This window comes from Myxocyprinus asiaticus, chromosome 29, assembly GCF_019703515.2.
Source record: "Myxocyprinus asiaticus isolate MX2 ecotype Aquarium Trade chromosome 29, UBuf_Myxa_2, whole genome shotgun sequence".
In the NCBI taxonomy this organism is placed as follows: domain Eukaryota; kingdom Metazoa; phylum Chordata; class Actinopteri; order Cypriniformes; family Catostomidae; genus Myxocyprinus; species Myxocyprinus asiaticus.
Genome location: NC_059372.1, coordinates 45,200,431 through 45,222,873, shown reverse-complemented (window position 1 = coordinate 45,222,873; position 22,443 = coordinate 45,200,431). Strand labels below are relative to the sequence as shown.

At 38.8% G+C, this 22,443-nt stretch overlaps 1 protein-coding gene across 1 annotated transcript in view; it reads left to right on the top strand.

Moving 5' to 3' along the window:
• Positions 1 to 22,443, top strand: part of smc1al (structural maintenance of chromosomes 1A, like) — an 84,961-nt gene that overhangs the window by 7,494 nt on the left and 55,024 nt on the right. Inside the window, exons 3-6 of the mRNA XM_051661232.1 lie at positions 6,206 to 6,318; positions 7,217 to 7,420; positions 9,253 to 9,491; positions 18,429 to 18,687. Of these exons, the coding sequence (XP_051517192.1) occupies positions 6,206 to 6,318; positions 7,217 to 7,420; positions 9,253 to 9,491; positions 18,429 to 18,687 (815 nt within the window). The remainder of the gene's footprint in view (positions 1 to 6,205; positions 6,319 to 7,216; positions 7,421 to 9,252; positions 9,492 to 18,428; positions 18,688 to 22,443) is intronic.

Genomic DNA, 22,443 nt, shown 5'->3' with positions numbered 1-22,443 from the left:
CGCACGTTCTGATGAAACACATTACGCTATCAGCGTAAAGCTCGATGTCGTCATCAGAGGCGGACCGGAACATCTCCCAGTCCGTGTGATCAAAACAGTCTTGTAGCATAGAATCTGATTGGTCCGACCAGCACTGGATCTTTCTGAGGGCGGGTGCTTCCTGTTTCAATTTCTGCCTGTAAGCGGGCAGAATGGAAGAGTGGTCCGATTTGCCAAATGGTGGGCGGGGGAGGGATTTGTAGCCATCCCGGAACGGAGAGTAGCAATGATCCAAAACCCGGTCCCCTCGTGTGTTGAAACTAATGTGCTGGTGATATTTTGGTGCGACTGATTTTAAACTGGCTTTATTAAAGTCCCCGGTCACAATGAACGCGGCCTCAGGGTGCGCGGTTTCCTGCTCACTTATAATCCCATACAGTTCCTTGAGTGCCCGGTCTGTGTCGGCTTGTGGCGGGATGTACACAGCTGTGATAATGACCGCTGTGAATTCCCTCGGTAGCCAGAATGGTCGACACAGAAGCATAAGAAATTCCAGATCAGGAGAACAGAAAGACTTGATGGAATGTACGTTCCTCTGATCACACCAGGATTTGTTGATCATAAAACATACACCACCTCCTCTAGTTTTACCTGAGAGGTCTTTCGCTCTGTCCGCTCGGTGCATGGAGAACCCCGTGGGTTCGATGGCTGAGTCTGGAATCTCCACAGACATCCAAGTTTCCGTAAGGCAGATAATGCAGCAGTCTCTAGTTGGAAAGAGATCCGCGCTTTCAGCTCGCAGAGCTTGTTATCCAGAGACTGAACATTTGCCAGTAGAATAGTGGGTAGTGGGGGTCGATTTGCGCGGCGTCTTACTCTGATGAGAACGCCGGCTCTGTTTCCCCTTTTCCTCCTGCATTTCCGCGGCCGTGCTGCCCAGACAAAGGGCTCCGCTTGCGTGTTTGTAAACAGCGGGTCGGCATTGAGGAATGTGAAGTCCGGTTTTCGGTGTGAGATCGCTGAACCAATGTCCAAAAGTGTTTGTCTGTCGTAGACAATAAGGCAGACAACATCCAAGACAAAAAACATAAGAATTGTAAACAAAACAAACAAAACATTGCTATGTTGTGTCGGAGCTCGCAACGCAGCAGCCATACTCGGCGCCATCTTGAGTCATCAATATCCCATCTTGAGTCATCAAAAAAGTAGTAGTCGAGCAAAATTAGACAAGATTTGAAGAGAAGGGATGCTCTCCAGCTTTCTTTACAGGGCAGGATTGTTATCATCAAAATGAATATTCTTCCTAGACTCTCCTTTTTATTTTCTATGATCCCTCTTTTTGCATATAAGACTTTCTTTAAAGATATGGACTCTATGATAAAAGTTCATTTGAAATGAGAAACATCCAAGAATTAGACTTAAAACTATGCAAAGAAGAGCTGTTAAAGGAGGGCTGGAGCTCCCAAATTTTCAGCTGTAGTTTTGGGCATTTCAGTTGCAATCACTTGGCACATGGTTGAATGTTGACTCTAAGGTTGCGTGGCGGGAAATAGAAGCTTCAAGTGTGTTTCCACACCGCATACAAGATTTATTGTTCACAGGTATTTCAAAGAAAGCCTGGAAGTTTGGACATAATTCAGCAGTGGTAAACTCTCTTAATATTTTCCATGATGTCTGTAAACTTATGGGATGCCATCGCAAGTTCTCAGCTGAGTCTCCAATTTGGAATAACCACTATATACTATATGGAAATAAACATTTTGTTTTTAGGCCATAATCTGATAAAGGTGTACATACCCTGGGTGATATATTCAATAATCATGGTTTAAGGTCATTTCAGGCCCTGAGAGAGGTTTATTTTATTTTTTTATCTTCCCGGACAATCCTATTTTTTATTTAAGGTTAAGAAGTGCACAGCATGCTTATGGAGTACCTTGGGACTCTAATTTGGTCTCTCACCCATTGATGGACTGTTTGAAAAGGTCACAGAGATGAGGAGCAGTTTCCTTAATCTACAATAACTTGACCATGGCTCCCACACACTTCCCATAACTACTATGTGGGGAAAAAGAAAAGGAGTCAGTATAAATCAGTATAATCAGTATAATTGGGACTGGATATGGGAATGCATTCCTTTTATGTCTAAAAATCTGGCGCATCAACTCATACATTACAAACTAATCCATAAAGCCTATGCTACTCAATGCGTTTTGTACAAAATGCAGTGTGTTCCCAGCCCCATTTGTTTATTTGTAATTCTAATATAGTTGTGACATATCACTTGTTTTATAATTGTCAATGCATCAGTACATTCTGGGACATTTAATTAATGAGTTAATTAACAGGGATATTTTCAAACATCCTAGCCTTTGTTTGTTGAATGAAGATTATGGTCTAAATCTTACTCTTAGCCAATGCAGAATACTTCACACTGCATTAACGGCAGCCAAAAAGGTTATCTTTAAATTGATTTGCACTTTTCGCACCAAGCTACATTCATATCTATGAGACTAAATGCGTCTCCTTCCTGAGTGGTATAATGGCTGCGTCGTCCCATGGTGTTTATACTTGCATACTATTGTTTGTACAGATGAACGTGGTACCTTCGGGCATTTGGAAATTGCTCCCAAGGATGAACCAGACTTGTGGAGGTCCACAGTTGGCTGATTTCTTTTGATTTTCCCATGATGTCAAGCAAAGAGGCACTGAGTTTGAATGTAGGCCTTAAAATACATCCACAGGTACACCTCCTATCAGAAGCTAAATGGCTAATTGTCAAAAGGCTTGACATAATTTTCGAAGCTGCTTAAAGGCACAGTATATTTAAACTTCTGACCCACTGGAATTGTGATTATAGTCAATTAAAAGTGAAACAATCTGTCTGTAAACAATTGTTGGAAAAATTACTTGTGTCATGCACAAAGTAGATGTCCTAAACGACTTGCCAAAACTATAGTTTGCTAATATTAAATCTGTGGAGTGGTTAAAAAATGAGTTTTAATGACTTGAACCTAAGTGCATGTAAACTTCTGTGTGTGTGTGTGTGTATATGTGTATACATTTGTGCTCAAAAGTTTGCATACCCTTGGAAAATTGGTAATATATTTACCATTTTTAAAGAAAACACGAGTGAGTAGGCAAAACGCATTTCTTTTATTTCTTATGGGATTCATATTCAACTGTAGGTTATAACAGAATGGCACAATCATAAAACAAAACATGGCAACAAAGAAAAAAATGAAATGACCCCTATTCAAAAGTCTGCATACCCTTAGTTCTTAATACTGTGTATTGCCCCCTTTAGCATGAATGACAGTGTGCAGTCTTTTGTAATAGTTGTCTATGAGGCCCCAAATTCTTGCAAGTGGTATAGCTGCCCATTCGTCTTGGCAAAATGCCTCCAGGTCATGCAAAGTCTTTGGTCGTCTTGCATGAACCGCACGTTTGAAATCTCCCGAGAGTGGCTCGACGATATTAAGGTCAGAAGACTGTGATGGCCACTCCAGGACCTTCACCTTTTTCTGCTGTAAGCACTGGCCTTGTGCTTAGGGTCATTGTCGTGCTGGAAAGTCTAAGAGCATCGCATGCGCAGCTTTCGTGCAGAAGAATGCAAATTGTCTGTCAGTATTTTCTGATAACATGCTGCATTCATTTTGCCATCAATTTTCACAAGATTCCCCGTGCCTTTAGAGCTCACACACCCCCAGAACATCAGAGAGCCACCACCATGCTTCACAGTGGGGATGATATTCTTTTTACTATAGGCCTTGTTGACCCTTCTTCAAACATAGCGCTTATGGTTGTGACCATAAAGCTCTATTTTGGTCTCGTCACTCCAAATTACAGTGTGTCAGAAGCTGTGAGGCGTGTCAAGGTGTTGTCGGGTATATTGTAACTGGGCTTTTTTGTGGCATTGGTGCAGTTAAGGCTTCTTTCTGGCAACTCAACCATGCGGCTCATTTTTGTTCAAGTATCGTCGTATTGTGCTCCTTGAAACAACCACACCATCTTTTTCCAGAGCAGCCTGTATTTCTCCTGAGGTTACCTGTGGGTTTTTCTTTGTATCCCGAACAATTCTTCTGGCAGTTGTGGCTGAAATCTTTCTTGGTCTACCTGACCTTGGTATCAAGAGATCCCCGAATTTTCCACTTCTTAATAAGTGATTGAACAGTACTGACTCCAAATGTAGAGGCTTTGGATATCTTTTTATGTCCTTCTCCATCTTTATAAAGTTCCATTGCCTTGTTACGCAGGTCTTTTGACAGTTCTTTTCTGCTCCCCATGGCTCAGTATCTAGCCTGCTCAGTGCATCCACGTGAGAGCTAACAAACTCATTGACTATTTATACACGGACACTAATTGCAATTTAAAAAGCCGCAGGTGTGGGAAATTAACCTTTAATTGCCATTTAAACCTGTGTGTGTCACCTTGTGTGTCTGTAACAAGGCCAAACATTCAAGGGTATGTAAACTTTTGATCAGGGCCATTTGGGTGATTTCTGTTATCATTATGATTTAAAAAGGAGCCAAACAACTATGTGATGATAAATGGCTTCATGTGATCACTATCCTTAAAAGACAGTTTATTTTGCATGATCAGTCATATTTTCAAAATCAATGCCAAAATTTCACAATTTCTGCAAGGGTATGCAAACTTTTGAGCACAACTGTGTGTGTGTGTGTGTGTGTGTGTCTCATATATATAAATATATATATAAAATATTATTATTATTATTAATATTATTATTCATTCTTTTTCTCACCCCTTGGTGTGGCAAATCAGTTATACAGAATGGCATTTAGAATGGCATTTAACTGATCATAAAGTTATAGTCAGGACATTACTGATGTAAAAAAAACAGCACCATCACTATTTGAAAAAAGTCATTTTTGATCAAATCTAGACAGGCCCCATTTCCAACAGCCATCACTCCAACACCTTATCCTTGAGTAATCACGCTAAATTGATGATTTGGTACTAGAAAATCACTTGCCATTACATCAAACACTGCTGAAAGCTATTTGGTTCGTTAAATGAAGCTTAGCATTTTCTTTGTGTTTGTTTTTGAGTTGCCACCGTATGCAATAGACTGGCATGTCTTAAGGTCAATATTAGGTCAAAAATGGCAACAATAAAAAAAGAAACAGCTTTCTCTAGAAACTCGTTAGTCAATCATTGTTTTGAGCAATGTAGGCTATACAATGCTTGAAAATGCCAAAAAACTGAAGATTTCATACAAAGGTGTACACTACAGTCTTCAAAGACAAAGAAGAACTGGCTCTAACAAGGACAGAAAGAGATGTGGAAGACCAGATGTACAACTAAACAAGAGGATAAGTACATCAGAGTCTCTAGTTTGAGAAATAGATGCCACACATGTCCTCAGCTGACAGCTTCATTGAATTCTACCCGCTGAACACCAGTTTCATGTTCAATAGTAAAGAGAAGACTCAGGGGTGCAGGCATTATGGGAAGAATTGCAAAGAAAAAGCCACTTTTGAAACAGAAAAACAAAAAGAAAAGGTTAGAAGAGTGGGCAAAGAAACACAGACATTGGACAACATATAATTGGAAAAAAGTGTTATGGATCTTAACCCCATTGAGCTTTTGTGGGATCAGCTAGACTGTAAGGTGCATGAGAAGTGCCCGACAAGACAGCCACATCTATGGCGAGTGCTACAGGATGCATGGGGTGAAATGTCAGCCGAGTATCTGGACACTGACAGCTAGAATGCCAAGGATCTGCAAAACTGTCATTGCTGCACATGGAGGATTTTTTGATGAGAACTCTTAGGAGTTCTGAACATATTACAATTTCAGAAAAAGTAATTTTTCATGTTATTAATGTCCTGACTATACGTTGTGATCAGTTGAATGCCACTTTGGCGAATAAAAGTACCAATTTCTTTCCATAAGAGCAAAATCTGTACATTATTCCAAACTTTTGGCCCCCAGTGTATGTGCCTTGGTACTGTATATAGTTGTGTTTGTGTCAAGTGGTAGTAACTTGACAGTAATAATTTATAAGACCAGTGCGTCATGAAAATATGCCATACAGTATTCAGGTGCATGAGTCTGTTGTCGCTTTTTGAATTGAATGAATTATTTAATGGTAAAACAATAAGGCAGTAATAATGAGGGCCACTTCCTGTGGGGAAAAACTGTTTTTGAGTCTGGTAGTTCTGATGAGAATGTCTAAGCTTACCATTGTTCTTGTGTTTTGTAGGTTCTTCATCAGAGTACCGCATCAATAATAAAGTTGTGGGTCTGTCGGAATACAGTGAGGAACTGGAGAAACTGGGAATCCTCATCAAGGCCAGAAACTTCCTCGTCTTTCAGGTTTGTTTTTAATTAAATTTGTTAAATTATTGATCTTTTCATTTCCCCCAAATAAGTTTAGATCATGTTAAGAGGAGTTTAGATTTACAGAATCTTTATTTTAATACATACATGTTTATATGTACACTACCAGCCAAATTGTTGACAAACCAACTAATTTTTATGACTTTCCCCCCCCCCACATTTAAAAATAATAGTCAACAAAACAATTAAATTACACAAATGGAAGTATAGGAATTGTGCTGTGACATATGTTTAACAAAGCTTATTTCTCAAAAACTGAGCCACCCTTTGTCTAGATCAGTGGTTCTCAACTGGATTTTCTTCGGGACTCAGATTTTACATTGGACAACAAGTGCGACCCAACACAGTAATCAAATTGTTACAGTAATCGTACAAAAGAAAAAATGTCCTTGAAATCACACACAAAAAAAACTCCACGAACTGTATAGGCCCAGCAATATGCAAAATTATTAACATAACATGCTGAAATAGAAAAATGACAGTTTTGTAAATTGTCCTTTATCCTATCAGAAAAGATATGCAACCCATTTTTGGGTCGTGACCCACCAATTGAGAACAACTCGTCTAGATCACAGCTCTGAACTCTATGATCATTCTCTCAGCCAACATTGAAGGAGTTCATCTGTATGCTGGACCCTTGTTGACTGCTTTACCTTCACTATCCGATCAAACTCATCACTTTTTTTTTTAATTATTATTATTTTAGTTTTATAAAGAAATTCATACATGGGTAAAAATTATGTTTGTTTACAACACAAATTTCAAACATGTTGATTACATAAATCAAATCTATCCAAACCTTTGTTTGTGCAAATACTATAAATAGTAAGTATTACAAAATGTAAGATAGGTTTATGGTGTGTTTGTCCTGCAGGGTGCTGTTGAGTCAATTGCTATGAAGAACCCTAAAGAGAGAACGGCTCTGTTTGAAGAGATTTCTCGCTCTGGAGAACTCGCTCAGGAATACGACAGACGCAAGAAAGAGATGGTGAAAGCTGAGGAGGACACGCAGTTTAACTACCATCGAAAGAAGAACATTGCTGCTGAGCGAAAAGAGGCCAAGCAGGAGAAAGAAGAGGTGAGGTCTCTATCAGAGTGTATGAGTGGAGGAAGCAGAGCGAAGAGTGGAGTGGCATGATTTTGCCTGGAGCGAGGACTGTTTTTTTTTAAATTCAGAGCATCAGGGTTTTCTCACGCTCCATCATGAGCACAACATGTTAATGGACCATAACGCAGCAAAAATTCACCAGAAAGATGGAATTTCGGATATCATAATGTCATGAAAAAATACAAATTTCTATTTAAATTAATTACGACAAAGGAGAATGCGAGTGAGGTGATTGAAAATCTAAGGGCATTTTCAATCCTAGCTCGTTTGGAGCATTTGTTTCGGAACCTGGCGCATTTTCTCCCTTAGTTCGGTTCGTTTTGGCATTTATGAACACTGCAATCTCACTCGGATCCGCACCAAAACTATCGCCCCGAGACCATCTAGATGAGGTGGTCTCGGACCAATTGCAAACGAACCCTGGAACGGTTCGCTTGTGGTAAGAATGTAATCGGACCCAGCCGACTGACGAATCAAACAATATACCTATAAAAACCATGAACTTAACTGAGGGATCTTTGATGAAGACATCTGTAGGGTCATCAAAATGCGTATATTGCCTTTTGGCAACTATATTAGACTGTATATTATATTAGACAGTTTTTTTAATTCCTGAGGTAATTTTAGTACGATCGCTTCTCTTGGATCGCAGCAGAACATGGGTAGGATGGCGTCAGCAACTTATTGACAGATAAAAAAAAATATTGCTTTGTGAAAGCGAACCAAACCAAGAGGAAATGCAACATTGTAAAAATTTTAGCCCCTGTTTCAGAACAAATCAAACTAGCTACAGGTCTGAAAGTGCCCTAAAGGTCAGTAATGCACAGAGTATCTCTCTCTCTCTCCTATTAATATTTTGAATAATCAAATGATCATTCTAATCGAACGCATCTCCACTATTATGTCCCGCATTAAATAGAATTGAACCTTTAATCAATTTATTAATATTACGTCGTTTGACTTTAATTGATTGCCATCTAAAATTTATTTTAGTGCTATATATATGCAATTTTAATGTTCAGATGAAGAAGCTCAGCAAACATGAGATGAGGTAGAGAAGGGTAGATTTCAAATATTTCAAATATTTAAAAGCTAGTATTTCTGAAAGTGAACTCCACATTAGACATATAGTTTTGTTAGTCTTATCTAAACTTGATAAAAAAAAATTGTAGAACATTCTGATGTCAGTCAGACATGTCATGATGTCTCAATGTCAGTCAACCAAACTTTTTTCATTTACAGATTTATAGGGCAAGGTTAATTTATAAATTAAGTAAAGAAAGCACAATAATAATAATGATACATAGGCCTAATAGTGTGTGTGTGTGTGTGTGTGTGTATATATATATTTTCCATTTGGTAATTCATTTATTTAATCAAGAAAATGTTGCCTTCTAAAGCAAGATGAACAATAATTTAATGTTAGTGTTCCAATAAAGCACATTGAAGCTTTTGTCCTAGTATTGTGTTTTTATTTTTCATTTAATACATCTTCTGCATGGAGGTTTGTGATATATAAAAGCATACTGAAATAACTTTACAGTTGAGCGGTAGTTAGGCGCAAATTTTGCCATGGAGCATACATGGAGCAGCGAGTGGGAAATGGACGATGCCTAGTGGAGCTAGAATGGAGTGATCATAACATGCTGTGAGTGCAGAGGGGAAATTGTTGCCACTCCACTCATATACTCTGCTCTCTATATAATCATGATATTTGGTTCTTTAAAGTATTAAGCCATCCTTATGCTGCTCCAGCCTCAGTTGGGTTTTGATCTGAGCTGTGTTCTTCATCTGTTACGCAGGCGGAGCGTTATCAGCGTCTGAAGGACGAGGTGGTGCGAGCACATGTGCAGCTACAGCTCTTCAAACTCTACCACAATGAATCAGAGATTGAGAAACTGAATCGAGAGTTGGCCCACCGCAACAAAGAGATCGATAAGGACAGGAAGCGCATGGACCGTGTGGAGGATGAGCTGAAGGATAAGAAGAAGGAGCTGGGGAGAATGATGAGAGACCAGCAGATGATCGAGAAAGAGATCAAGTGAGTCAAGACAGACCAATAAATAAATGAAAGAATGTAGGGCTGGCCGGTGTGACAGTATATACCATTAGATCAGGGGTTTTCAAATCTTTTCTATTAGGGGTCAAATGGATAAAATAAATTAGGTGTTGCAGGCCGCATCACTGTAATAATTGAAAAAAGGGCTAGATGCTACTACATTGCCACTATGCATCATCTATATATTGTATGGTTAATATTAGAGATGGGCACCAGTACTCAGAAATGACAACAATGATTGATTATGAAAACGATAATGATCATGTGTGGCGTGACTTACTGACTCTTCACTAATCCAAAATTCGGTCATAATTATGCACAAACCTGTCAAAGAGGGGCTTTTTTTTCATTTTGATTTTTTTCATGATTTTCTGCGGTATCATCACAGCAGTTAGTTCCAGTGCACTGTGACGTGTCTTAAACTAAATATTATATTCATTCACAATTTTGTAATTTTCACATACATTGTCACTGCAAAGCACATATAGAGCTTCTACTGAGCAGTGTTTGGTGTGACGCATCACAGTAATCAGAATCAAATTACATTTTCTTGTTATCAAGTAATGCAAGGAATAATTAAATTATAGTTTCTGTTCTGGTGTTACTTGTGTTACAAAGGCGATTTTAATTTGATCAAAATCATTGTGCTCCTTTTATTTTGTAGACGTGCATGTGCAAGCCGAGCGCACGTTGTTCAGGCACAGATGTGCGATTTTTATCAAGCGCTCGTTCAAGTGTCCTATTATGTCCTCACTCAAGTGGCGTGGGGAGAATTAGACTGAACTAATTCATTACAATTAATTAAACTTCCCAGCTCTACTGAGGACATTCTGTGCTTGCTCAATTAAAATGGTATCAATCAAGGCAACATTCTTTTCCGTGAAGCTTCATATGCGGAAATTTGGAGACTGTGGAATGTGGCTATATGTGATAGCGGCATCCAGTGTTCAGATTATGAACTTCATTGTATTTCTTAATAACGGGCCAAATTCTGTTCTATTTCTAAAATCTCATGTGGGCCGCATCAGAGCAGTCTGCTGGCCAGAGTTTGGATACCCCTGCATTAGATGTTAAAGATGTGTCAACCAGTAGTGATTTTGCAATTATACTGCAGTACATATATCCAAACGAAGATTAGTGGGCAAGAATGCTTTACGATAATTTATATGTGAGAGTAAAGATGCCAAGTCAAGAAAGAATTTACTTTATATTAGTGGTGGGTGATGTGACCAAATTTCTATATTACCATATGAGTAATTTTATATCATGCTAAAAGCCTGTTCACACCAGAGCAATGCGATATTGAGGTTTGAATCGCAGACCAATGGCCGTATCGCCTTTAGCGCATCCATGGCTTTACAATACGTGGAGGTGATAGACAGTCATTTTTTCCAGTACAGTAAGTGGCGCTACACACTTTTCAGCTGGTTTGCACTTGACTTGTCACAGTCACTGTAGGTTGCATTTCCCATAAACACCACCACAACTAAAAATATTAATGTTAGTAGTTGACCCCAACAACTGACTAGTCAATTAGTCGACCACCCTGGCACATCCCTGCCATGTACATCTGTTTGTGTTATTTACATTTGTAGGGCTTTACTGGTTGTTTAGATCAGTGTTACTATCAGAAATAATTAATAATTATTTCTGTAGTTATTAATATTTAAATTAATTAATTGGATCTAACTCATTAAAACCTCATATGGGGCTCCAGTAAATGTAGTGTGCTACGTTTAGGAGCAAGTTTGCTTATTAGCAATAATAATTATCAAAGATAATTATTAATTATTAAAATCAATAGAACATTGATGAGAATCAATGTTAGCTTTTCTAATCCTTTAAATCAACAATTATCAAAGATAATCGTTAATTGTTAACATCGATGAAATTAACACTAGCTTATTGATCATTCAAATTCAATCATCAAAGATAATTATCAAATATCAAAAATCAATAGAATATTAATAAGGATTAACATTGACGGGGTACCACCCTGAAATCAGGGACTAATAACCAGATAGTAAAACAGTCTCAATATTAGATTGTTTTCTTAGGAAAATCGACATCCGAAGAATATCGATTTTCGGGAAAAAACAATGACACAGGCGTATGCAAAACAAACCAAAACACTTCTCTTTGTAATATAAACAAAGTTTATTTATGCAGTAATATCAATAATTAATACAATGCAGTCAATAAACTTCCGACTTACAACTACAAACTAAACAGTGATATGATTAGATATGGAAATAAAATAATCCTATAACACAAGGTGTGTGTGTGTGATTAGAAAGAGAGAGAGAGATGATTAAGTGACAGCCCTAAAGCCGATTTCACGATAGTGGGAGAGAAAGCAGCTGTGTTTATCACTCAGAGACGCGGTGGACGGCTCGTAAAAGTCCCGCATTATTTGACTCTTTAATGGATGAACTCAGTTGCTGTCTCACCCGCGATGGCGAAATTGCACAGCAATCCAGTTTGGTTGGACCACAATACAGCAAAACAAATTCGTGATAATTAATACCTTGAGTATTAATAATGAGTGGACATGGCGGTCCGTAAACTGTACAAGCAAAAACCTTGAAACACAAGAATAACACACTATAATATTCTATCTCTGCCCAGACGTAAACCTCTTACTTGAATCGCATGAGGACACAGGTAGAATGTATGTTCCTCCGTCCTTTAACTCTGACCCGGTTCCTTGAGGCTCGGGTGATGACGGGAGGCCGTTTCCTCGCTCTGTCGGTGGGCGGTACGGCTGTTGATTCTCGGCGGGCTGGCGGAGAACTCAGAAATGTCGACTTGATTGAAGATGGAAGAGAAATCTTTAATCTCTTCACTTCTGTAGGCAAACGGATGAAGATGCGAATTGCTCGGCGGTCTCCTTCGGATCCGTTAGAGTGTTCGGTGGAACACAGAGTAATCTCAACTCGTCCAGCGAGATGGAGATTGTATTGCTACAGTTTCAAGTCGGACGTTACTTCCTTGTGCCACGAGGTTGCACCTGAGAGCAGCAAAGAGCTACGTCTATATTCGGTGAACAGAGTCGCTGGAAGTAAATTCTGGAAGCATTTCAGAGGTATTTCAACTCCTGATGATGTCATGTTTGAGGGACGTTGTGATGTGTGCCTCATCCAATAGGAGTTGAGAGTTCGATCCTTTAGTGAGCAAGGCTTCATGGATTTGTAGTCTGTTTTGGACTCCCTTTGTTTGATTTTGGCACGATTTTTATCAGGAAGATTTACGACTTGGTGTGTGGGGGCTGAGTTAGGTTTTACGACTTGTGTTAGGCCTGCCTTATGTCTTCTATCTGAATACATGAGGCCCAACACATTTGTTTAAAACCTTGCATGTTACAAATTAGATGTGATGGCTTAACGCTCATAGAGTCTGTATTATAACAAAGCAATAAAAATTAAACAGTGTAACCCATCTTCAGTCTGACATTAGATAATTTAAAAACTGTTAACGACTGCACAGCAATAACGATTACATAATTTTGTGGAAAAACCACCACGTTTTTCATACACAAAGACACTTTGAAACAATGACAAATATAGCGGAGTACACTTTAAGTCAAAGCAAAAGTATTAATACATCATTTGGTGAAGAAAAACTATGTAACATCTGTAAAGTTGTTTATTAAAAAGTGATACAAATGCAAAGATGCTGCAATGTATATTATATTTTGTAGAAAACTTACATCAGATTAAATGCCTAGGCAAAAATGCAGCAATATAAAATGCATTATGAAGATAATCCATGCATCAATTTTTTAAAGGGGATAAAAGACAGTTGTGCAGCAATATAATTTGAGAACCCTTATGAGAAAAGTTGTTTTTGTTTTTAAGGCATTTGATGTAAATGAAATACACATCCTCAATGCCGTTTCAGGATTTCTTCCTTGAGTTACTTCAGCGTTTAATGTCGGTGTTCAAAACAACTTTCTGTGCTTTAGTGCCACCAGTTGCGCAAGTCTTGGTAGCTGCAGCAGCTTCTGACATTTGATCCAAAGCTCATATTTCATCACCGGGTGAGGAAAGAAAATTGACACTTTCTGTGCGAATGTTCGTTCAAGTTTTTAATGTCTCGATAGGAATCCATTGTTTCTATTCAAAATATTCATCTGTTAAAATTTGTAGTGGGTGTGACAAGGGCTTAACCCTCAGGGCGCCGGCGCATCCTGCTGGATTCTTTCCTTTATAACAGCGGAAACAACTTAAAATTCTCCATCATTTTTGGGCATGCAGATAAGTGTAAGACATCATTAGAGACTATAAAGGGTCTACTTTTATTTGTGTACACTCACAATAACAAAACTTTGTGCTTTTGTAAAATATACAGGGTGAGCTTTCAGCCGTCTCTGTCTCCGCGAGCATCTTTCTGAAACACGTCACAAAAATGAACGGAAACTCAGCGAATACTTATCACACAAACATGAAACATATGTCTAAAGAAAGCAATTCAAATTTAAAACAAATATTCTCCTGCAATGTAATCTGTATGAAACAAAGCGATGTACAGTTTCTCCTGGCTCAGCTAATTATCGCTAATGTGATCCCACCCACCAGCAGAGCGCGCTATTCATACAGTAATGTGCTGAGACGATTAATGCAAATGGTAAATGCCCCCGACAGTGCCTTAAAAAAACATCAAGTTCATCATCCGATTCATTCGCTTTCCTTCGCGTTTGGAAGATGGTACGCTACACAGATGAGAAAGCTCTACAGATGGTCCTGGATAGTGACGAAGAGTTCACATTTTCCTCAGAAGAGCGGGACTCCGATGTTTGCATTTTGAAGAGCGACTTGATCCAGCCGAGGATACAATTTTGGATAAGTCTTTACTTACATTAGTTGACATGCTATTTTATATAAACATGTACATATTTTACTAGTTGACCTACACTATATTGCCAAAAGTATTCGCTCACCTGCCTTTAGATGCATATGAACTTAAGTGACATCCCATTCTTAATCCATAGGGTTTAATATGACGTCGGCCCACCCTTTGCAGCTATAACAGCTTCAACTCTTCTGGGAAGGCTTTCCACAAGGTTTAGGAGTGTGTTTATGGGAATTTTTGACCATTCTTCCAGAAGCGCATTTGTGAGGTCAGACACTGATGTTGGATGAGAAGGCCTGGCTCACAGTCTTTGCTCAAATTCATCCCAAAGGTGCTCTATCGGGTTGAGGTCAGGACTCTGTGCAGGCCAGTCAAGTTCTTCCACACCAAACTCGCTCATCCATGTCTTTATGGACCTTGCTTTGTGCACTGGTGCGCAGTCATGTTGGAACAGGAAGGGGCCATCCCCAAACTGTTCCCACAAAGTTGGGAGCATGGAATTGTCCAAAATCTCTTGGTATGCTGAAGCATTCAGAGTTCCTTTCACTGGAACTAAGGGGCCAAGCCCAGCTCCTGAAAAACAACCCCACACCATAATCCCCCCTCCACCAAACTTCACAGTTGGCACAATGCAGTCAGACAAGTACCGTTCTCCTGGCAACCGCCAAACCCAGACTCGTCCATCAGATTGCCAGATGGAGAAGCGTGATTCGTCACTCCAGAGAACACGTCTCCACTGCTCTAGAGTCCAGTGGCGGCATGCTTTACACCACTGCATCCGACGCTTTGCATTGCACTTGGTGATGTATGGCTTGGATGCAGCTGCTCGGCCATGGAAACCCATTCCATGAAGCTCTCCACGTACTGTTCTTGAGCTAATCTGAAGGCCACATGAACTTTGGAGGTCTGTAGCGATTGACTCTGCAGAAAGTTGGCGACCTCTGCGCACTATGCGCCTCAGCATCCGCTGACCCCGCTCTGTCATTTTACGTGGCCTACCACTTCGTGGCTGAGTTGCTGTCATTCCCAATCGCTTCCACTTTGTTATAATACCACTGACAGTTGACTGTGGAATATTTAGTAGCGAGGAAATTTCACGACTGGACTTGTTGCACAGGTGGCATCCTATCACAGTACCACGCTGGAATTCACTGAGCTCCTGAGAGCGGCCCATTCTTTCACAAATGTTTGTAGAAGCAGTCTGCATGCCTAGGTGCTTCATTTTATACACTTGTGGCCATGGAAGTGATTGGAACACCTGAATTCAATTATTTGGATGGGTGAGCGAATACTTTTGGCAACATAGTGTATTTCCAGACTTGCCAGCCAGTATTCAAAGTATTGAAATTTGAAATATGTCCTAATAGGCAAGTTTTAGTTACATTTAAATGTTGTTTTGGCTAAAGCAGGTATTTCAATTGTATGCTGTATGATATCAATATGATATGTAATATGATATAAAAATAATATGAATGTTTAGATTATATTTTAACTAGTGTTTATGCTGCCTCAATATCAACGAAGCTTATGCTTGCAAATATCTGTTCGGGTGTAAAATGTGCTGTAAATATGCCCATATTAGAAAATCAGCATATTAGAATGATTTCTGAAGGGTCATGTGACACTGAAGACTGCAGTAATGATGCTGAAAATTCAGCTTTGATCACAGGAATAAATTGCATTTTACAATATATTCAAATATATTTCACAATATCACTGTTTTTGCTGTATTTTGGATCAAATAAATGAAGCCTTGGTGAGCAGAAGAGACTTCTTTTAAAAACATAAAATCTTACTGATCTAAAACTTTTAAACGGTAGTATAGGTCTAAAGTTTTTGAGTAAAGTCTTTATGTAAAGAAAATGTATAGTCAGATTACTTTTAACTTAAACTTGATTTTGTGAATAAGATACAAACAATACATTCAATCATTAAGTCTCCTCACATTCATTCTCTCTAAGGGGAGGGGTCTTTGTCTCCTCAGGTGTGAATCACATCAATATCATGATCATCCACGCCTCCTCGCATATGGCTTTTCTAACGCTAACAGTGTCTTACAAAAGTTAAATGACTATATTGTTTTGTATGAATGAGTGATCAGGATGGTTTCACATAATTTTGTATTAAAAACTCTAGGCTACAAGATCCAGTTCTTAAAAGTCTTGTGAACAAATGTTTAGTATGTGTTATATGGCCTTATTTCAGTGACTTCAAATTTTTGTTTTTAAAAAACTACGCATAAACTTTATTTTCTCAAAAATACAAACATGTACATGTTGTTCACATATTATTGTAGCCCAGTTTGTGCTGAATACAGTGTTAACAGACTTCAGCCATTAATATGTTTTTAAGCATCTGAAAAAAAAGCACAAATGTCAAGGCATGTCAAAACTTTACGATAGATATATATTTTGTAGTGCTGTCAGGTGATTAAAATATTTAATCATGATTTAATTGCATGATTTTTCAGTCTTTTTTTTGTATACTACTTTTTCTGTCAAAATGCATTTAGCATTTAAGAAATGTAAACAAAATGTACCAATGTTTTATTAACATTTCCCAAACAAAGAATTCCACAGAATAAAGATAGAAATGCACTAAAATATCACCAATTCAAGTAACATTATATGTTTCCCAAAGTCTTAAGTGGGAGGTTGAATAATTGAAATATCTTGTCCCCATAGTTTGCGTATTCTTTGCAATCTGCATTAAATCTCTAAAACCCTCATTCTCCACAATATTTATCATGGCTATTCTCTTGCGACAGCAATCGTGAAGTCGCATTCACATGATTTATGCTATTTTGAACTATAAGAGCTTGCAAAGAACATATTGTTTTGCTTTCTACATCACTTTATCATTGACGTGGAATTGCTGTTGTGTGTTAGTTTGTGGTGTGTATGCATCTGTGTAATGTCCCTGGACACATCGGAAAGGTGCCTCCATTTTCCAACCATTGTTCAGCACTCACTCAGAGCTGAATAAAATGTCAGACAGAAAATTGGTTAATGTGTTAATCGTGTTTAATAAAATTTGATGCATTAAACATTTTAAATTAATTGCATTGTAACAGGACTGGTCTTTGTAGGAATGAGGAAGCGGGGTTCAGGTAGCGTCACACTCAAACACTCAGTAGCTTGGCTGAAACGCTCTAACACGTGGTACAGCTGGGTAGCTCTCTCCTCCCTGGACTCTGGCTTGGCTCCTCTTATCGCTCTTCCCAGATTACTGCAACAAGAAACAGCTGTTAGACCTAATTGTCACTCAGGGATGAATCCTTACCGCTTCCCCCTCCCTGGATGGACACTCAACCACACCCTCACCACACGCATGTGTTAATGCGTTAATTTCGACAGCTATAGTTTTGTATTTATTTCATATTTTGCGATATAGACAGTATAGAAAAATATCTAATGGTTGGATTTTTTTTTTTTCCCCCTTTTTCACCCAATTTGGAATGCCCAATTCCCAATGCGCTTTTAAGTCCTCGTGGTCGCGTAGTGAGTTGCCTCAATCTGGGTGGCGGAGGACAAATCCCAGCTGCCTCCACATCTGAGACCTCATCACGTGGCTTGTTGAGCGTGTTGCCACGGAGATATAGCGCATGTGGAGGCTTCACGCCATCCACCGTGGCATCATGGCTCATGCAGTCAGTCAGAGCTGTTTGTTTCATAAGATTAGTTTTAACGTTTTATATCTTTTGTTTTTAAATTGGGTGTTATATAATATGAAGCTGTTATCATTAATTTCTTATTAATAATTAGTCATTTATTTTTTGGTTTCAAGTTCCAAATAAAAAGGGAAAATAATCAAGTGAGATGAAGTATCTTTAATTTGTAATGTATTTAATTTACTGGATTATGCAAAAAATAGACTTTACCACATGCTATACGTAATTTATTTTGTTGAAAAATAACTGTTACTGTTTCAGTGATATAAACTTATATGATAAAAATAAAATCAATGCACGTGAAGAGCATAAAAGTACAAGCATATGTAAATCTAACCTGAAGAATGATCAAGACACATGTCAGTGGTCTGTGAATTGATTATGGCTTATGTTCTCAGGGAGAAAGATGCGGAGTTGAATCAGAAGAGGCCGCTGTACATTAAAGCCAAGGAGAACACTTCGCACAAGATCAAGAAACTGGAGGCTGCCCGTAAATCACTGCAGAATGCCCAGAAATGCTACAAGAAGCGCAAAGCAGACATGGATGAGCTAGACCGTGAGCAGGGGGCCGTGGAGATGGCCAGACATGAGTTTGAGGAGCGGATGGAGGAGGAGGCACAGAGTCAGGGACAAGATCTGCAGCTGGAGGAAAACCAGGTACTCCTGACATTTGAGGTCATCTGATAGTGGATCTTTTAGATACCGATAACAAGGGTGGCTTAAAAGGCTGATAACCAGTTAATTGATTGCAACTGATAGTTTTTAAAATTGATTTATAAAAACTTTCCTTGCTATGATGGCTAAAAGAGTCCAAAATGAATAAAATCCCAGATGCAGTTTATTGTGCAAAATCCCACTAATAACAGGGCTCCAGACTAAAAAAAATGACTTCAGTTATTGGCTCCTAAACTGAAGATTTATGGAGCCAAATGGCTGTTTTTAGTCACCAAATCACAGAATTGTTTGATTTAGATTGCTGTTCGGAAGCAAGGTAGAAAGCCGAAGAAAAGGAAGACAGCTGATAACCCGTTAATAGGAGGTTTATTAAACAGTATATATAGTTGAGAAGATAAGTTTGCATTCCCTTGTCTCATAAATGTTCACACCCCTTTCATAATTTATACAAATATAAGAGATAATATGTTTTTATTTGGTGCTGCTCTTCAGAATCTACATTACAGATAATTACATAAAGTATAGTATGCATATAGTAGTGTTACCTTCTTGAGCATCAATGAATGTTTGAGCCTTTTGTAATAGTTGTGTACAAGTCCCTCAATTGTCCTAAGTGTCAAAAGCTTGATCTCATATGTGTGTGTAATTTATAATTTTTATAATAATTATAATAATAATTATTATAAAATTATAATTTTTATAATAATTATATTTATTTATCACACATTATACATTTGCACATATACAGTGAAATTCTTTTTTTTCCACATATCCCAGCTAAGCTGGGGTCAGAGTGCAGGGTCAGCCATGATACGGCGCCTCTGGAGCAGACAGGGTCAAGGCCCTTGCTCAAGGGCCCAACAGTGGCATCTTGGCGGTGCTGGGGCTTGAACCCCCGACCTTCTGATCAGTAACCCAGAGCCTTAACCGCTGAGCCACCACTGCCCCTGTCTGTCTGTCTGTCTGTCTGTCTGTCTGTCTGTCTGTCTGTCTGTCTGTCTGTCTGTCTGTCTGTCTGTCTGTCTGTCTGTCTGTCTGTCTGTCTGTCTGTCTGTCTGTCTGTCTGTCTGTCTGTCTGTCTGTCTGTCTGTCTGTCTGTCTGTCTGTCTGTCTGTCTGTCTGTCTGTCTGTCTGTCTGTCTGTCTGTCTGCACACAGAGTTGAAGTCAAAAGTTTACATACACCTTAGCCAAATACATTTAAACTCAGTTTTTCACAATTCAAGTTTGTAGGCCTCCTTGCTCACACATGCTTTTTCAGTTCTGCCCACAAAAAATCGGATTCAGGTCAGACCAGAGGACATTTCTCCAATTAGTAAGATCTTTGTTCCCATGTGCACTTGCAAACTGTAGTTTGGCTTTTTTTATGGCAGTTTTGGAGCAGTGGTTTCTACTGTTGGGCCTCATGTATTCAGATAGAAGACAAAGGCAGGCCTAACACAGTCGTAAAAACCTAACTCAGACCCCCACATACCAGGTCATAAATTATACTGATAAAAATCGCGCCAAAATCAAACAAAGGGAGTCCAAAACAGACTACAAATCCCGCCTTGCTCACTAAAGGACTGAACTCTCAACTCCTATTGGATGAGGCACACAACAGAACGTCCCTCAAAGCATGACATCATCAGGAGTAGAAATACCTCTGAAATGCTTCGGGGATTTGCTTACAGCAACTTTGTTCGCCGAGTATAGACATGGCTCATCGCTGCTCTCAGGTGCAACCTCGTGGCACAAGGAAGTAAGTCCGATTTGAAACTGTGGCCATACAATCTCCATCTCGCTGGACGAGGTGAGATTACTCTGTGTTCAACCGAACACTCTAACGGATCCGAAGGAGACCGCCGAGCAATCCGCATCTTCATCTGTTTGCCTGCAGAAGTGAAGAGAAAAGATTTCTCTTCCATCTTCAATCAAGCTGACATTTCAGAAGTTCTCCGCCAGCCCGCCGAGAATCAACAGCTGTGCCCGCCAACAGAGCAAGGAAACGGCCTCCCGTCATCACACGAGCCTCAAGGAACCGGGTCGGAGTTAAAGGACGGAGGGACACACATTCTACCTGTGTCCTCATGCGATTCAAGTAAGAGGTTTACGTCTGGGCAGAGATAGAATATTATAGTGTGTTATTCTTGTGTTTCAAGGTTTTTGCTTGTACAGTTTAGGGACCACCATGTCCACTCATTATTAATACTCAGGGTATTAATTATCACGAATTTGTTTTGCTGTATTGTGGTCCAACCAAATTGGACTGTTGCATTTTCGCCATCGCGAGTGAGACCGGCAAACTGAGTTATCCATTAAAAGTCAAAGAATGCGGGACTTTTACAAGCTGTCCACCGCGTCTCTGAGCGATAAACTAACAGCTGCTTTCTCTCCCATGATCGCGAAATCGGCTTTAGGGCTGTCACGTTATTTTCTCTCTCTCTCTCTCTCTCATACTAACCACACACACACACACACACACCCTTATGTGTTAAAGAATTATTTTTATTTCCATATCTAATCATATCACTGTTTAGTTTGTAGTTGTAAGTCGGAAGTTTATTGACTGCATTGTATTAATTTTTAATTGATATTACTGCATAAATAAACTTTGTTTATATTACAAATAGAAGTGTTTTGCATACGCCTGTGTCATGCTGACGGGATGTCAGTGCTCGGATTCAAGCCTTCATTCATTGTTTTTTTTTTCCTGAAAATCTATATTCTTCGGATGTCGATTTTCCTAAGAAAACAATCTAATATTGAGACTGTTTTACTATCTGGTTATTAGTCGCTGATTTCAGGGTGGTGCCCCGTCAATGTTAATCCTTATTAATATTCTATTGATTTTTGATAATTGATAATTATCTTTGATGATTGTTGAATTTGATCAATAAGCTAGTGTTAATTTTAATTAATGTTTCATCTATGTTAACAGTTAACGATTATCTTTGATAATTGTTGATTTAAAAGATTAGAAAAGCTAACATTGATTAAAATCAATGTTCTATTGATTTTAATAATTAATAATGATCTTTGATAATTATTAATTATCGCTAATAACCAAACCCGCTCCTAAACGTAGCGCACTACATTTACTGGAGCCCCATTTGAGGTTTTAATGAGTTAGATTCAATTAATTAATTAAAATATTGATTAATAACTACAGAAATAATTATTGATTATTTCTGATAGTAACAGTGATCTAAACAACCAGTAAAGCCCTACACTACCTTGCTGAACTAATTTTTTAACCACTCCACAGATTTCATATTAGCAAACTATAGTTTTGGCAAGTCGTTTAGGACATCTACTTTGTGCATGACATGAGTCATTTTTCCAACAATTGTTTACATACAGATTGTTTCACATTTAATTGACTATATCACAATTCCAGTGGGTCAGAAGTTTACATACACTAAGTTAACTGTGCCTTTAAACAGCTTGGAAAATTCCAGAAAATTATGTCAAGCCTTTAGGCAACTAGCCAGTTAGCTTCTGATTGGCTAATTGGAGCCAATTGGATGTGCACCTGTGGATGTATTTTAAGGCCTACCTTCAAACTCAATGCCTCTTTGCCAAGACCTCAGAAAAAAATTGTGGACCTCCACAAGTCTGGTTCATCCTTGGGAGCAATTTCCAAAGACCTAAAGGAACCACGTTCATCTGTACAAACAATAGTACACAAGTATAAACACCATGGGACCATACAGCCATCGTACTGCTCAGGAAGGATACGTATTCTGTCTCCTAGAGAT